This window comes from Crinia signifera, chromosome 4 (genome assembly GCF_055691185.1).
Source record: "Crinia signifera chromosome 4, ASM5569118v1, whole genome shotgun sequence".
NCBI classification, from domain to species: Eukaryota; Metazoa; Chordata; class Amphibia; order Anura; family Myobatrachidae; genus Crinia; species Crinia signifera.
Window position 1 is genome coordinate 109,806,312 of NC_139220.1, and position 18,398 is coordinate 109,824,709.

General features: G+C 44.5%; 1 protein-coding gene and 1 long non-coding RNA gene across 4 annotated transcripts in view; one reads left to right on the top strand and one right to left on the bottom strand.

The window, feature by feature from the left end:
• Positions 1 to 18,398, bottom strand: part of LOC146074284 (uncharacterized) — a 307,386-nt gene that overhangs the window by 126,350 nt on the left and 162,638 nt on the right. The gene's annotated exons all lie outside the window — the stretch shown is intronic.
• SCYL2 (SCY1 like pseudokinase 2) overlaps positions 1 to 18,398 on the top strand; it is a 54,008-nt gene that overhangs the window by 33,296 nt on the left and 2,314 nt on the right. For all 3 annotated transcript variants that reach the window (XM_083182206.1, XM_083182205.1, XM_083182207.1), the window contains 6 exons: positions 178 to 310; positions 2,836 to 2,954; positions 6,332 to 6,432; positions 8,593 to 8,659; positions 15,097 to 15,186; positions 17,011 to 17,130. In XM_083182206.1, the coding sequence (XP_083038332.1) occupies positions 178 to 310; positions 2,836 to 2,954; positions 6,332 to 6,432; positions 8,593 to 8,659; positions 15,097 to 15,186; positions 17,011 to 17,130 (630 nt within the window). The remainder of the gene's footprint in view (positions 1 to 177; positions 311 to 2,835; positions 2,955 to 6,331; positions 6,433 to 8,592; positions 8,660 to 15,096; positions 15,187 to 17,010; positions 17,131 to 18,398) is intronic.

Genomic DNA, 18,398 nt, shown 5'->3' on the forward strand with positions numbered 1-18,398 from the left:
TTAGTGTCTTCATTTATTTTTGTAAGTATCTGTTTATGATCAGAAAAAAAACATTTAAAAGAAAGTATAGTTTTAAGTGGGACAAATGAAGGTGTAATAAGATTACCTCACTGCATATTCAAGGGTTGCTAAGTTTATTATCTCTGTTTGCAGTACTACTTTGTTTTCTTTGTGTAGGTGCGGGTAAACTCTCTGGTGTGCTTAGGAAAGATTTTGGAGTACCTGGACAAGTGGTATGTCCTGGATGAAATCCTCCCTTTTTTGCAACAAATACCTTCAAGAGAGCCTGCAGTTCTTATGGGGATTCTAGGTATTTATCCTTGCATATGTAATATAGTTTTTTTTTTTTATTCAATTTTTTTTATTGATTTTGCATAAGAAAAGTAACCCGCTAACCAAACAGGTGGACACTTCAATATACATACAGTGTACAATGTAGATACATAAATGACAAACAGGTGATACTTCAGCATATAGTAATTGCAGAATATATAACACTTGCTGCACATAATATTATAACAAATACCCGAAGGCGCCATTCGGGTAAGTTTCTAGTGTAGGAAATCAAGAGTGCATGTGGTACGGATATATCGTAATTCACTGTATATAAATACTCATCTCAACTTACAGAGCGGTCCACATACTGAATTGAGAGAAAATATGAAAGAGCTACATTGGCATTAAATTGTCAATAGCCCAAAACAAAAGCAAATATAAACCCTGTCAAAGCAAACCATCCCTTAACCCCCCACCCTGTATGACCCATCCCCAACACAGGTATACTTGGATCCCTTAACTCCCCCCACTAACTATACTAACTACAGAGAAGAGAATAAATTAGTGGCTTTTAGCAAGACTTACTCAAGTCAGCATTGGCGGCGGATATAAACATGTCTATATTAGCTAAACTGTGCCTAACATCCTAATTTACCCCTTCACCCTAACCCACCCACCCAACAAACGGATAAAAATAGAATGGACCAGCTGGGGCAATGGACATATGATAACAAGTAGGAACGGACGCAATATTTAAGGATAGAAAGTCAGACAGGCAAATATCATCCACAACTAACTCCCAAGGATTGTCTAATACCCTCCGTAGCAGCTTAGAGTATCATATCTACTATTTACTCAAACATCCCCCCCCCCCCGAACAGGATAATACGATTTGAACAGGTGAGACAAAAAAGAAAAGTAAATAAACATGCACCAGTGGGAAGGTAATGACCAGAGGTGAAAAGAGAGGCTTTGAAAACAGTTCTGCAATATCAGCTAATCCGGCCACCTTTCAAGCCCGAAGTATGATAAAAAAAGCAGCAGATGAATGTGGAGTAGGTTTTAGTGTAGCCATATCTCCGCATGTGGAGACGAGGAACCAAAGGTTCTCAATACCATGTGGAGCCATCAAGGAAAGTACATCCAGGTTGCTAGCGTATATGGGTAACCTGAAATTATCAGGGTTAAAGCATTGGCGCAGAACCTTATCTTCTCCAGCAGTATATCCAAATTTCCAGAGATTCGAAGGAGCACATCCAGAAGAATAGATGTAAAGTGGAACATAGGACTGTAGTGCTGTAGGCAGGAGAGATGGAGGAGGCTGCAGTGCAGTCTCATCTGCACATATAGGGACATGCAGCCAATAACACTCAGAGATGGGTAAAGACATCAAAGAAAGTATATCCAGGATTTTGGGGTACATAGATATCTTGGACTTCTCAGGATTAAAGCACTGGAGCATATTTTTATCTTCTCCAGCAGCATACACATCAGGGGTTAGGATGGTAGGGAGTACATCCCTCTGCAATTCAGTGAGCTGAGCAAGAAGCCTTTCAGTAGAGGCATGTATAGCCTGTAGGATTTGTTGATTAGAGTATACCATAGTGATGATAATAGTAATCTGTGAGGCAGATAGCGATGTGGTAGAAAGCAACCTTAGTATGACCAGGATATATAACTGCCTAGCAAGTTAGAAACACGGGGTCCAAAATGGCCGCCGGAACACAGCCAGCCCAAGTGTCAGAGCACAGACAGCCACCCACAAGGAGACCGGAGGGGGACCACCAGGATATCGCCAGGCAGCGCAATTCAGACCACTCACCGGGTCTCCGTCTCTCACCCGCCAATACTGCACTGGGAGCGGGAGGTTCACCGGACCGGATGTTCGGCGTGTGCGGCAGCAGGGGAATGCTAGGCCACAATCTTCCAACGGGTCGCGCCAGCCCCGGCCTCGGCGGTCGGGAAGGAGGTACAGCTCCCCGGTGCAGCGGCAGTTGTAGTAGCCTTATGGGGCAAAATTTAGTGTTGCCCAGGCGCAGGATGGATTGTGTAGGATAATTAGCCGGGGAGCTCCAACACCATGCGTCCTATCCGCTTGCTGCTGTAACCACGCCCCCCATATGTAATATAGTTTTGCTTGCTTGTCTGCCTAGGAAATTTGCAGTGAAGCTGGATAGCGGCGCACACCTACATGACTTCACAGCTCCAGCTGCCGTTAATGCAGCACAATTCGGATGTCTAGAACCTTGGGCTGATCGGTGAGGCAGTGGGGAGAACAGCGGAACAATAGATGTGATGGGAAGAGACACAAAAGAGTCACTGCATTGCAAGCTTTTCACACGTTCGCTATTCTTTTCATATAATTATAAGCAAATATATCTAAGTAATTATGTAAATGCTAAAAATCTAACTTTTAAAGATGGGGATATACAGTATGAGAGTATATACACACACATGCAAGACACAAGAGAGAATTCATAATATACATGTCTATCTTTTCTGAATAGTTACCAGATTCTTTGCTGATGAAGAGATGTCTTCTGGTTTTTATTCTTGCAGGAATATACAAATGCACCTTCACACATAAGAAACTTGGTGTTACCAAAGAGCAGCTGGCTGGAAAGGTGTTGCCTCACTTAATTCCTCTTAGCATTGACAATAATCTCAATCTTAACCAGGTGAGCATGGCATAGACAGCTTGCTGTTGTGGTTAAGGAGCGGTGTATGTATCCTATTTGCTGATACTACAGTGTAACCATCCATTTCCCTTGTGCTTGGTACGATGCTGCATGAACAGTATCACATGCCGAGTCCTGGTTCCTGAACATCCATGAAGGGATAACAAAATAACGTTTGTCAGTTGCCAATCCGGGTATGGGTCATTGGGAACCCCCTATTTAGGTTGACATGCTTTGGGTCAACCACTGAAGGTTGACAGGGCTTAGGTCAACACACGGTTGGAAGGTTGACCCAAACATGAGGTTTTCAGATTTGGACTTGGACACCGTCAAAGTGTAAGGCATTCGCTCGCCATGCTGCGCCCGGCACACTATTTTGTTCACCCACCACGCCGTAGTGGGAGGTAGGTCATGAAGTACCGCCTGTTGGCTCAAAAAAAGGGAAAAACTAATGTCAACCTTTTTGACTGTTGACCTCCCCTCTTCCAAACATGTTGACCTTACCCACGTCGACCTATTTCAGGTGGAAACCTAAGCCTTGTGGACCTTCAGACGTCAACCCAATGCATGTCAATCTAATTAGGGTGGACCAAGTGACCGGATCCCATCAATCCTACAATGGTCTCATTTATGACCAGCCACCTACAATTTCATTAGTTCGACATTATCATGGATGTTTTCTCTGTGCAGACCTACTGTAAGGGGTAAACACACACTGCGATTTACTTGTGATACCTATGCCACGGAGCTGCACAATCACTGTGCCATTTTTGGCTAACATTCCATAAAATTTTGACTATATAGTCAAAATTGTAAGCCAAAATTGCACCTTTTACACAGAAATAGGAAAAAAATTCTAAACTAAGCTATACCTATTCCAACTGTAGTACTTTGAAAAGTGGTGTGTGAGGCATTGCCAACCTTTATGGTCACTGCTTGAATATCACCTTTTGAAAACTTTTGGCTCTTGTTGCGGACTGTGCCTCCTTAATCAATATGACACTGAGGTGTTTGTATGTTTTTTATACAACTGACTAATAGTGCGGTATTCAATTGTTTTTCACCAGCATCTCAGCTGGCTATCCCTGGGTGTTGTGAGCTGAAATGTGTGAATGTGTGGCTAAACCTGACCATAATGAGTGTGATATGCCCAAAAAAAAGGTGAATATCGCACCATGATTTCCTGTCACTTTAGATGGGAGATCGGGTGCGGTATAACAATCGAATGCCACCCATAGTCCTATTATGCTGCTTAATGATTCTAAGGGAGGGAATACATTTACCGTGGTAATTTAAAGTGGTCTATCTCATTAGCCTCAATGCCTCAACAGTGGAAAAATCTCATGTCGACCTTTTGACTGTCGACCTAGACCATGTTGACCTAATGCTTGTGTCGACCTAATGACCTGTCGACCTTGTCTCCTGTCGACCTAGAACCCTGTCGACTCTGCAGTATATCGACCTAGTGGGATGGGAACTGAGTAGCACTATTCGCCGGGTGGCGGTTTGGGAAGTGCTGCTGAATTTGAAAGCACTGGCCATCTCAGCCAATCCGTGGCCGGCCAGTGTTTTCAAACTAAGCAGCGCTACCGGTACTCTTTACCTAGAACGGCGCCAGCGATTGAAATCGCGGGCGTCGTGGGTAAAAATCGCGGTGATCGCGGGTAAATCGGGATGGCCGCGATGACCGCGATCACCGCGATTTTCCCATAGGGAACAATGTTAAAACGGCTGATTGACTGTGATTTTACTGTTAAATGCCTCAATGGACCCGATTTGGGGCCAAATAGGCCAAATTAACCCTTAAATGTCCCCCCAAATGTTTAACGCCACCCCACAATCCACGCCAACCCGAAGCGTGGCGAGCGCAGCGAGCCCGCGAGGGGCGGCGGTACGCGTCCTCCGACCTTTTCATGCCCTACTATCCACTAGGGCGTGGTGTGAGAATATAATAGTGTGGCGAGCCACCGAGCCCGAAGCGTGGCGAGCGCAGCGAGCCCCGCGCGGGGACGCGGATACCTTCACAGGTAGACGCGTCCCCTCGCGGGCTTCACAGGTGTCCACCTCGCCACGGACACCTGTGAAGCCCGCGAGGGGACGCGTCTACCTGTGAAGGTATCCGCGTCCCCTCGCGGGGCTCGCTGCGCTCGCCACGCTTCGGGCTCGGTGGCTCGCTGCGCTCGCCACACTATTATATTCTCACACCACGCCCTAGTGGATAGTAGGGCATGAAAAGGTCGGAGGACGCGTACCGCCGCCCCTCGCGGGCTCGCTGCGCTCGCCACGCTTCGGGTTGGCGTGGATCGTGGGGTGGCGTTAAAAATTTGGGGGGACATTTAAGGGTTAATGGGCTCTGTGGCCCATTTAACATTGATTCCTATGGCCAAATCGGGTGGATTGAGCCATTTTACAGTAAAATCGGGTCCATCGCGCCTTTTAACATTGATTCCTATGGGAAATCGGGAGCATCGCGTCGCGGGCATCGCGGGTACATTTATGGACGGCCGCGACGCGACCGACACGATTTCAAAGTTTAACATTGGTTTCAATGGGAAATCGCGGGCATCGCGTCGGTCGCGTCGCGGCCATACATAAATGTACCCGCGATGCCCGCGACGGGCGCCGTTCTAGGTAAAGAGTACCGCGCTACCCGCCGGGTGATGACGGACCCACTGACCTAATGCCCAGCACCGCAGGGACCCCGCTGCCTGCCCCACGCTGCGTGGATCCCGCAGCCCACTGCATGGAAAGGAGGTCCTAGGACAGGTGGTCGGACAGCCAGCAGGTCCGACCACCTGCTCAGGTCCGATGTGCATGGGACCGCACATCGAACCTGAGGGGATATTAAACCGGGCCGATTTCACGGCCCGAATCGTCGCAATCGGCCCAAATCGGATTGGTGTATGGACACCTTAAGAAAAAAGGACAAATCTGAGCTCCCTCAGATCAGATGTGCGGCTGAGTATCAGATCCATCTGACAAAAAAAATCTTAGGTCCATCTGATCTGAAGCTGTCGGGGGTCTATCTATCTATCTATCTGACCACATGTATCTGAAGTGAATAGAGTGATAAATTAGCCCAATGTCAGATCAGATTCCTGGGAGAGTTCAGGGGAAATCTGAAGAGATTTGTAGCTTCAGATATGTCTGCGTAATGGATGGGGGGGGTCCTAGAAACTGGACACATTTAAGGGTTCGTCACACATAGCTAAAGTAGGTGATAAATCAGTGTGCTGTCACCAGAAGGGGAAAAAGGTGTGGAATTATTACATTCATGTGTTTTTGTTATGCTCATTAATAATGAATCATTTATTTCAAAGACTACTGTAATTCTATGAGAATGTCTTACTTTTTTTTTTATTGTTCCACTCATACAGTTTAATGCTTTCATGTCTGTGATTAAAGAAATGCTGAACAAATTAGAGGCAGAGCATAAAACTAAGCTTGAACAGCTTCATATTATGCAAGAGCAACAGAAGTAAGTCGCCTACTGTACATGTGCTGTGAGCTGTATGACTGCAATTCTGTGCTGTGTAAATGGTCCCTCCATGCTGTGTATGTATTGTCTGACATGCAATGTTTGCTGTGAGCGCGCATGACTGCCCTTCCGTGTTGTGTAAGTGGGTCCATCATGCTTTTTATTCGTTGACCAAGAAGAAAATAATATTCCATGCTATTTATATATTGTCTGATATGCAGTGTGTGTGCTGTGAGCCTGTATGACTGCCATTCTGTGCTTGTGTCCTTCCATGTTATTTATATATTGTCTGATATGCATTGTGTGTGCTGTGAGCTTGTATGACTGCCATTCTGTGCTTGTGTCCTTCCATGTTATTTATATATTGTCTGATATGCAGTATTTGTGCTGTGAGTCTGTATGACTGCCCTTCCATGCTCTGTAATTGGTTCCATCCAGCTTTTTGTTCATTCACCAAGGAGAAAATAACATGCCACACGTGAGCTAGATAAAATCCTGTGATGCAGCTTCCCTTGGAATGGACGGTTTGTACAAATCCTTCGAACTGTAGAGATCTGCAAAAAAAAAGGGGATACAACTACCTCTGGTAATAAACTAGTTTCTTATCCCCCTTTTACACTAAAGCAATAACACATGTTTTTGCAGAGTCAACCAGCGTCACTGCTAGGTGTAAATGGGTGTAAAAAAAACAACAAATTGGTCCTGTTACCCAGCAATTCAACCCGGGAGGTTTTCTGGTATTGACCAGGGGCAGTGTAAACGGGTAACCCATTTCCACCAATGGGGGAGCCCGTACTTCCTGTCCTGCGATCAGCCCGGAGGTTGGGTAGGGGGCACGTAAAGCCTCCGCTGCTTTACTGTGCAGACAGCAGCAAAGTTAGGGAGGCGGTGAATAGATGCCTGTTAGCTGCAATCATTCACCTCATGGACTGAGGCTGGGGGCTGCTCAGCAGCTTTCCTAGGTGCAAGGCTTACCACCAGAGTGTTACATAGTTACATAGTAGGTGAAGCTGAATAAAGACTTGCGTCCATCTAGTTCAACCTATGTTTATAGTAGCTTATCCCTTGTTGTATAGTATGTTCTGATATTTTAAAGACAGATTATGTTACTTATTCGTACCCATGGATGTTTTTAATGTGTTGGTTGGTGTCAAGGGGGTCCGGCTGTCAGTTTTACCTGCTCTTGGAAATTGTCACTTACCCGGCATTATGTGGATGTGGTATAATATGGGTCAGCCGCCGGGTCGCAACCATCCTTGGAGTCTGGTCCAAAAACCCGGGTGCGACCCATCGTCTTAGTGTAAAATTGGTATTACAAAAAGCTTTAATTTATATACTAAATATAAACTAAACAACATCAGCAGCAATATATGTAATTCCTAACGTAAGTGTCTGTTATACGTTGCTGTAATGCAAATAGAGACAGCTTCTAGATAACAAATAGTCAATAACAGTTAGCAGTCTGTGAAAAAAACAGAAGTATATGACATTCACACTTGGCATCAGTGTACTTCTGTAGGAGTAAGTGGGAGTCTGCTATTAATTGAGTACAGTCCAGGAGCTGTAACGTTATATACTGCACAGATAACAGAGGTAATGAATAAAATTGGAAGGTTTTACTGCTTTAGATTTGTAAGTCCTCCAGATAAATAAGCACTGCAGAACTAATGAGTACTGGCCCTTGTGATCAGGGTCCACTTATGTAGGAAGGTTCTCCAGAGTAGTGGGAGTCAGTGGTACAAATGTGTTAAGTGTCCTGGCAGGACATCAGAAAACAGCGGATTAAAAAAAAAACGGGTCTGAAATGGGTAGGACCCTGCTTTGTTACCGTTTAGAAATACCAGGACAAATGACCGTTTTAAAACGGTAAAAAACCTGCAAAATAACGGGTCAAAAGTGCGGTCTGAAAGGGGCATAAGAGACTTGATTATTACAAGAGGTTGTGCATCACTTTGTCTTTTTTGCATATTTTACACCTGGTGCCCTGTGCTTGTGTTTAGCAGTGCACCATGTCTGTATTCTCTCCCTAAAGGACTGTTTGTTGTATTGGTGCATAATAAAAAAAATATATATTGTTTTTACAAGACTTTTTTTAAGAGTTTATCATAACTTACTATAATATAGTTATGTTTATCATAACTGCATTTTTTTCACTTCTAGATCTTTGGATATAACAAACCAGTTGAATATATCTGCAGAACAACAAACTAGTAAAACAAGTAATGAGGTAATAACTGCTAAGACGATACAGGTATATATCCAATGCACTCACGGTTGTAGATTTTTTCAGGATGGTGCTCCCATCAGGCACGTATTTGCACACGGTCCAAATCCAAAATCCAAAAGTTATTCAGGGCACTCACCAGATAGCAGTAAAACAATGCTTTTTTTTATTATTCCATCATACTCAGAAAAAGTAAGCCGACGTTTCGGACCTATTTAGGCCCTTAATCATGGCAGTCCAACTCCCACAAAGAAATGCAACTGAATATACTACTAGGCGATATTGTTCACAATATTGCTCAAGAAGGGCTTTCTGCGCAATATTGTGAACAGTATCGCCTAGTGTGTAATCACTCTATGTTCGATACTTTTTTGCTGTATTAAACTTTGGAAGTTGTGTACTAAGGTCCCATGAGAAGGAAGCACTAACCAGCTACAACAACAGAAAAGTAAAGCCGGCTGCAGCCGCATGGATTCCAAAACATCTGTATTAAGCTTAATATGGCTGTGTGCCGGGCATATATATTCACCAGTTGCTGGCCATTAGCACATAGTGGGATACCCTTGATGTCTGTCACAGTGAACTTATTTATTCGCTCATTAGAAGACACAGGGCTTGACGCTGGGTATAGGTTGGATGTAGGACTGGGCACCAAACGGTTAAAACCTTTAGAAAAAAGAGGGGCGAACAACAATTTCAAGTGGCGCTATGCAGCTTCAGAAGTGAGTCTTCCTAGGTGTCACCAACACCTTAGATAGAATTCTAGAAAAACAGTTTTTGGAAGAGACTCTTCAGGAGGCGCATATTATATTAAATTGATAATGACACTAATAGTGTGTGATTACAATAATAAAGATGAATAAACAAATAAAAGAGAAGAAAGTTCTTGTCTGATTTTATTTTTCTGTGTCGACAGTGTCCTTTCTTTTGAATAAAGATGCTCCGTGTTGTGATGGTTTCCAAAAGTAGTGTGATCAACGTTGCACATACAATAAGAAATACGATATGTATATGATTAGGTGACTGTATGTGTATTTTATATAGTGAATTTAAGATGTCATAAAGTGATGGGTGTACCCAACTCGCTAAAGTTGTGTGTTTTCAAACCTGTAGCGGTTTCTTTATCCTTCTGATGATCTGTTTGTCACCTTCAGGATCTCTTAAAGTCAATCTTTCAAGATGTGCTCCAGTGGTATAAAAAATAAATAAGAACAACCGTGTGTAGATTTCCTTTTATACAATTTGAAGAAGCATCAATGAAATTCTTCTCTATAGTACAGCATAGCTCACTCACCAATCAAGGTGTAGTGAGACATATATAAAAGTATCTTTTATAAGGGGAATTTACTCAAAAGTGCGTACCCAGAACTCACAAAAGATATATGTAGTGACTCATATAGCAGTTTCTTTTGTCAAGGTGGTTTAGTTGGACAAAGGGCGTACCATAACTCCAAACATTGGAGTTTTCTTTCTCTCCTCGGTTTTATCTAAACACTACATCCTGAGTCTTGAACGAGGAAGAATAACAAAGAACTAAAAGAAACCTTGATTGGAGTCTTCACCACTTTTCCATTGTGAGTTATGGTATGCCCTTCGTCTAACTAACCCACCTTGACAAAAGAAACTGCTATATGAGTCGCTACATATACCGTTATATACGTCTCACTACACCTTGATTGGTGAGTGGGGTATGCTGTACTATAGAGAAGAATTTCATTGATGCTTCTTCAAATTGTATAAAAGGAATCTACACATGGTTGTTCTTACTTATTTTTTATACCACTGGAGCACATCTTGAAAGATCCTGAAGGTGACAAACAACAGAAGGATCAGAACATCAGAAGGATAAAGAAACCGCTACAGGTTTGAAAATACACACCTTTAGAGCGAGTTGGGTACACCCATCACTTTATGACATCTTAAATTCACTATATAAAATACACATACAGTCACCTAATCATATACTTATCTTATTTCTTATCGTATGTGCAACGTTGATCACAGTACTTTTGGAAACCATCACAACACGGAGCATCTTTATTCAAAAGAAAAAAGTACACGATCGACACAAAAAAATTAAAGAATAACTTTCTTCTCTTTTATTTGTTTATTCATCTTTATTATTGTAATCACACACTATTAGGGTCATTATCAATTTATTATAATATGCGACTCCTGAAGAGTCTCTTCCAAAAATGCTCTTTTTATAACAGGAGTTGCCTTATGCAGCCTTCACTTTCTTTTATTGTTACTTTTATTTTGAGTGTGCAGCACTGGTTGTCCCATGGGGCACCTGAACTGCCACTTCAACACCCCCAGCGCTGGCAACCACAGCATCGTGACTGGGCGTGTGACCTCGGCTGGGATCTGCACTGCACACTGGGGACCAAAGCCTGGACTCGGGATCATGTAGGGAGGCGATCTTGACTTGCAGCTTCCGGTGTGGGGACGGCAGGTCTGCGCTGGCTAGCAGGTGGCTGGGTCGCTTGCACTCCTGCTGGGCCACCAGGGCGCATGCATTGGAGGACACGGCGCCAGCATCTGGTGCAATGCTGGTGCCCTGGACGGCCGTTTTACTGGGTGATCTTTACTCAACAGGGGGATGTTTATTCCCATCATTAGCTCCTCCCCCGGCCTGTGGCGTGATCCTTCTATGCAGGCTTCCCGCCACTGGGTTCACTACTCCTTCTTTCCCTCCCTGCAGAGACGCTGAGCAGCCATTGTCAGCAGCAGTTGCCTCACACAGTCTTCAGAGAGTGTCAAGCTATACATTACTGCTCCTACCTGCAGACTGGGGTAGGGATGGCCATTGACCATCGATTTCAAAATTATTGATGTTTTATGTCCGATGTCAAATACTTTTGCCATCGATGGGGGAACCAGATGGTTTCCCTACATCGATGGCACAGCAGAAACAATATTTCTTTTTTCTTTTTTGATTGTGCCGGGACAAGAAGCATAGCTCCCTGGTGTCATTGGTTTTCACCTTTTGACAGGGTGGAATAGCTCCATGCCACTCCTGTCCACTTCAGTAGGATATTTTTTCCAGGGGGACCAGGTCCCATCTACATATGTAGACCCGGATGATTGTCCTCTCTCCGGACGTTTGGTTCTCCCAATCGTGATGGCTTTGAGTGCCAAATGTACAAAAGAGCCATCCCTTTTGGTTTCCGGAGTGGGTGCTCCTTACCACAGGTGCAAGTTTGCACATCTGGGGAGCAGTTACTTACCAGCGGTCCTTCCAGGGTCTCTGAACATCGCAGTTAAGTAGTCTCTCCATCAACCTCCCGACGCTTCAGGGTGGTGTCCCTGGCTATTTGTCTGGCACAACCGTTACTCCAGTACTGCCCAGTCCAGGTACAGTCCGAAACAGTGGTTGCCTACAAAAACCATCAGGGTGGCACTCGCAGTGAGGCGTCATGTAGGCAATAAGCCGCTTGGTCAGGTGGGTGGAATGCAATATTCCTGCTCTGTCAGTGATTTTCATACCAGGGATTTGAAACTGTGAAGTGGGCTTCCTCAGTTGGCAATCTATTGATTCTGGAGAATGGACTGCTCTTGCACATTGACACTCTGTTCATAAGCGATTGACACTCATCACTATCCAGCGGAGGTTTCTTACTGCACCACCATTTGGACTAGCGGCACTAGACTCTTCCACTCACCGTGGCAACAACTTGTTTTGGAGGCACGCCACCTCCTTAAGGACCTGGTTTTACTTCAGAAAGAAGTGGAAGAGGCCCCACCTCCTATTCACTGGAAACTTCATTCACCTTCCACAAAATTCTCTTGCACTTCCCTAGTACTGGCGGACACTAAAAGAGTGACTATCCGTATGCTCATCTCATTGCACTGAGTGTGTATCATTATTGATTTTTAATTCCCCATTTTAACTTCCGTTATTTTATTATTTTCATAATCACTGCTTATTGATGTTGTATATGCCATATTAAATGTATGCTAGTTTATTATAAATTTTATACATGTTTTTTATATACTCAGCGCAGTTTAACCTATCCTGAACTGTATTTTGATTACCATTGTGATTGACTACCCATTTTCCTATGTTCGGTTCTAGAACTAAGGATCCATAAGCTCTTCTGATGGACTCCCTGTCGGGGCTTTGGCCATTCGACTTAATGTCTGTTTTCCTGCCGATGTTGCTTATTCCAGGGATCCTCCATGAGTTAAAGCGGGAGGGCAGAACCAATGATTCTGTTAGCTTTGAATTGGCCAAGACTAGATTGGTACGCAGGCCTTCTCAGCTTTCCATGGATGCTCCAAAAAGTCTTCCTATGCGCCTGGATATTTGAACTTGGACCCGTGTCTACACCCAGACTGCTTCTGATTGTTTGACATGGTTGCCCTTGAGATATACCTGTTGACAGAGAGAGAAAGTGGATTTTCGTCCAGGGTCATTCGCAACTATGTTAAATGCCCATAAGCCATTCTCTGCCAGAACTTATTACCAGGTTTGGCAGGCATACTTTTGTTGGTGTTCGGCTCGGGGCTATACCCTAAAGGGGTTTAAGCTCTCCTGACTCCTTTCTTTTCTGCAGTCAGGTCTTGTTGCAGGCTTGCGTCTTTCCTCTCAGAAGGTATGGGTATCGGCTCTTTCAATCCACTATTCACGAAAGGTGGCATTCTTGACTGATTTTCGCACCATTCTGCAGGGAGTCCTTCACATACAGCCCAGTTTGTTTCTGCTGTGGTTCCATGGGATTTTTCTTGGTCCTTCAGACTCTTCAAATTCCTCCTTTCAGGCCATTAACTGCAGTGGAGTTTTAATGGCGGACTCTGGCTCAATGGCTCCGTTTGACCATTTGCCATATTTATGTGGCTTCTGATGTTTAGGTCACGACTGTGGTGTGCGCACATTCCACCAGATCGCTTAGTGCTTGATTGGTTAGTGCTTCTTGGGCTGCCCGTGCCACTGTGAAACAGCTCTGCAAGGCTGTGACCTGGTCGTCTGCCCACACGTTTCTTCACTTTTATTTGTTTGATACTTTAGCGGACTCCACCTTCAGGTGAAGGGTTCGTACCACAGCTCAAGCACGTTCCCACCCTTAGGGGTATTGCTTTAGGTCACCCCAGCGTCAAGCCCAATGTCTCCTATGGAGCGAAGAATGAATTAAGATTTATGTTCTTACCTGTTAAATTTCTATCTTCGAGATCCATAGGAGACGCAGGGATCCCATTCTAATGCACCTGTTTTTGGGATTAGTCCATTGTCTCTCTGGTTTCACTGTCCACTATATGTTTGGACCTGTGTGTTTCCTGGTCTTCGTTCCTCATCTCACTCCTGCCTTGCGCTTGCTAACTTAACTGACTGCCTGGGCTGGGGGTGGGGTATAGGGGAGGAGGAGCCTGGAATGCCCAGAGGCTTTATTTTTTTTAACTGTTTGGTGCACAGTCCTACATCCAAACTATACCCAGCATCCAGCCCTGTCTCCTATGGATCTCAAAGAAAGAGATTTAACAGGTAAGAACCTAAATCTCATTATTTAATCCACACTTCATAGCGTATTTGGGGCAAAGGAGAGACCCATGTTGGTCTCATCTATACAAAGACTGTTATAGATGGAGCAATTTTGCACTATTAATCCTCAGCAGACATCACTATGTATGTATGTATGGGTGATCTAGCAAGTAATGTGTGCTGAGGGATCTGCTCAGCCTAGATAGCTTACACCGCTAAGCATAACTTACCCCGGGGCTTAAAAGGTTTTTGATGATAATTATAAGTTCTCTGAACAGCTTAAAAATCTTCCAATGGGATAGGAAGTTGTAAAAGAGATTTAGTGAATGTGTATGCCAGTGATGGCTAACCTCGACACTCCAGCTGTTGTAGAACTACACATCCCAGCATGCCCTGCTATAGTTTTACTATTTGGCCATGGATGCAGAGCATGTTGGGATGTGTAGTTCAACAACAGCTGGAGTGTCAAGGTTAGCCATCACTGGTGTATGCATATCTTGCTAAAAGCAGCAAAATTATAGCAGTCTAGATCACTAGATCACCTTTCAAAATTATTTAATTTACCACTTCATTAAAATATATATTTTTGATGTCCATAAACATATAAGTAAACATATAAGTAAAAGAATGACTCCAATAGAAGCTCTTAAAACACAACTTAAAATGTATAGTATAGGACTGATCTACATTATGTAGTCCGTTCATTAATATGCTTTGTTAATAGATTCATAATTACGGTGTTCTTAAGGAATTTGTAGAGATAATTCCGTTGTTTTGTATGGAAATTACATTTAAAATTGCAAAAAAATAATTTTCAAATAACTAAACTATGGCTAGAAATGATTGGCATTTTAGTTGTAACCTAATGTTATCAAACATGCTCATAGGAAGCAGCAAGCATCATAAAATTATCCTATTTCATTGTAGCCCATTAACAATTGTTCTATGTATTTTTCAACAGACTGATAAAGTATTTAACTTAGGACAAGATTTTCTAACGGGTTCAAGTGGAAAACAAGAGAATGGACAAGTGCCAAAGCAAAAAAACAGGGTAAGTGCTATGAGGGTTACTTTATACCATCCTGTAAGATAATGTATAAAGCTAATCACCACATAATAGTGTTCACTCTAGGAGTGACACCGGGCAGGGCGCTGGGGGGCGGACCGGGCACGCCGATGTCACAGCTGGGGGCGTGCCCGGGCCGCCGACGTCATGAAAGGGGCGTGCCTGGGCCACCGACGTCATGAAGGGGGCGTGCCCGGGCCGCCGCCGTAATGAAAGAGGCGTGCTTGGGCCGCCATGGTCATCAAAGGGGGCGGGCCCGGCCCCTCCGAATCCACTGTGCTGCCAGGGAAGCGCCAGGCATCGATGTCAACGGCGACGCTGGGCTTCCCCGTGAGGCTATTTTAGCGGGGCGCTGCGAGACGGGCAGGGCGCATTATGGGCGAGATGTATCAAATGGAAAATGCGGTAAAACCCCGGTTTTACCGCATTTTCCAATTTTACCTTCCTGAAGGGTCCTCCTCCCCCTAGTAAAGCAGCCGGACATCCTTCCGGCTGCAGGGGGGAGGAGGAGGCGCCGGGGACAGCATGCTTAGCTGTCCCCGGCGTGAGGGGAGAGCGTGGCGACAGGGAGATGACGGAGACCCCCCGCACACCAGAGTACAAGTATCGCGGGGGGCCCCCGTCACCGCACCGCGATACCAGACGCATATGTTAGTACATATGCGGCAGCATCGCGGCGGGGAGGCCGCGAAGGGTGGCGATGTATTTTAATACATCCCGCCCTTTAAAAATCGGGCAGGGCGCAGCGCCCCGCTAAAACAGCCTAGCGGGAACACTACATAACTTATGTTGTCAATAAGCATGTTGACCCCGCATCACGATTAATGTTCAGTTTGGACCCATAAGTGGTCATATCGGGTATACCCAGCAGTTTAGCCCCTCAGAAATTTCAGAACCACTTTCACAGAATGGACCACTGTTGTGGCAGGTGGCTGGGCTACTTGTGCTGCTACTGGAAGGCGGCGCAGCCACTGCTGTTGCGGTTGGCATGTTGCTGGGCTACTGTTGCTGTGGATGACAGGGTCGCTGCTGCTGCCCAGGGTTGTTGTAAAGGCCCTTGATCTTTACAATAACAGGGCTGGTCAAGAATTTATAAAATTATAATGTTATTGAGTGAATAATGGTACTGCCGATAACTGCGCTAAAGGTATGAAAACGTGTATTGGTAATAAGAAAGGTAGAAAGGCAGTGGGTGTTCTAAACAGACAAAATCACTTGCCATCGTTCATAGATAATTCATAGTTTTTCAAACCATCGATTGTCCGTGCCCATTTCTAGTTTACTGTGTACAGCAATTCTTCCCTAATCAGAGGCCCCGATATATAATTTTGGGTCGAGGGAGAGATCATATAAATTGCCAAAACTCTTTGACGAATGGGACATGTTTGCGTGGCTGAAGCTCTGAGGTCCCCGGCTGCTCTTCTGATTCACAGTGGGGTCCGCCTTCTGATTTATTTACATTTCCATGGTGGCTCTGCCCTCTGCAGCACCAGGTAGCTGCAGTGAATACTTAAGAAATCCGTGATTACTTTAAGCTCTCTCTTTATATTGCAGTTTCAGCAGCTGTGTGGTTGCCGAGTGGGCCATGTAGCCAGGCTAACCAATCACTGGCCATCACTGATGGAGATACACTTTGGGTGAAGCTTAGGATGTGGGGGGCTAGGAGATCCCTCTGAGATTGGCCAGTGGGCATTTCTTATTGGTCACATAATATGTGAATAATGTGCGTATTGGCTGGAAATTTCACGCAGTGCAGACTCATATGTTATTACTCTGTATATGTGACATTTATTTTATTTGTTTCAAAAGATATCACTTACACTTGAAGAGAAACAAAAACTAGCAAAGGAACAGGAACAAGTACAGAAGCTGAAAAGCCAGCAGCAGCTGACGCCGAGCACCGTGACACCTGCGGCACCCATGAAACAGGTAAGGGTGGATATAATTCTTCTTATTCACTCAGCAGATATGAAGCCGTAGTAGTCATATAATGCATTGAATATATGACGGCAATTTATAATTATTTAGAAAGCAGTAGAGACTAGGTAAGCTGTTCCTTATACACACCATACATTAAGGCACTGTTGGTACTAGACTTGCATGGAAAGACAGTGATGGAAACATCGCCTGCTAAACAATTGATCCTAAATTGAGTAAATGTGCTTTATTGCAGTTTTTAAATGCTCCAGACAGGCACATTTCTGGCACGCCCTCACTGAGCATGGTCTACGTGAGAATGCACCTTTGCAGCCCAGTCACACCTCTTATAAGGGTAGATGCAAATAAAATACTTCTCTACGTCATCCATAGTGGGGCGAGCGTAGTTCCAGAGCAGGCACAGTGTGAAAGCCTACAAAAGGCATATTCTCAACTATACATGGACCCCATTGTGTTTAAAAAAAATTAAGGAACAAGTTGGTACCTGTGGCATATTGGTAACCTGCCATTTCTTATAAGGACAACCATAGGTCTGTAATATTTTTTATTGTAATGCCGCCCTCTTTTTGCTTAACGGGGCACTGGCATATGTGTAGGAAAGCTGTGCCTCCAATCTACCACTGGGAGCATAGATAGGGCTAGCGGTGATCAAATATGCTGCCAATATCAGATATATATCAGATAAGCTCCAGAAGCCTGTGACCTCTCTGGCCACAGTAGTTAAGCTATTAGCTTCCTCAGCAGGGATACGGTCATTGGGTCACCAGCAAGTTGTTAGACAGTCATTAGGTCGACATGCATTTAGGTTGACATGAGGCTACAGTCAAAAGGTCGACATGGGGTTTTTCACTGTTTTTTGAGCTGACAGGCGGTATTTCATGCCCTACCATCCACTAGGGCATGGTGGGAGAATAAAATAGTGTGCCGAGCGCAGCATCGCAAGCGTTGCGAGGGGATGTAGTGCACTTTAAATTGTGTCCATATCGACATTTGGGTCCAAAAACCCATGTCGACCTAAAGACCCTGCTGACCTAGCCCATGTCGACCTAGACTCATGCCGACCTTCCTGCATGTTGACCTAGACACATGCAGTTCGACCTAATGGTGACCAACTGATCCACACCCCCTCAGCACAAGTGACGTTTTGCTGTCATTTTTATATTATATTATTGTCAACATTTTAGACTTTTGGACATTGCATGAAGTCTCCATGCCTTATAGATTTAATTATGGACTGAAAAGAGGAGGGGTAGAAGGTT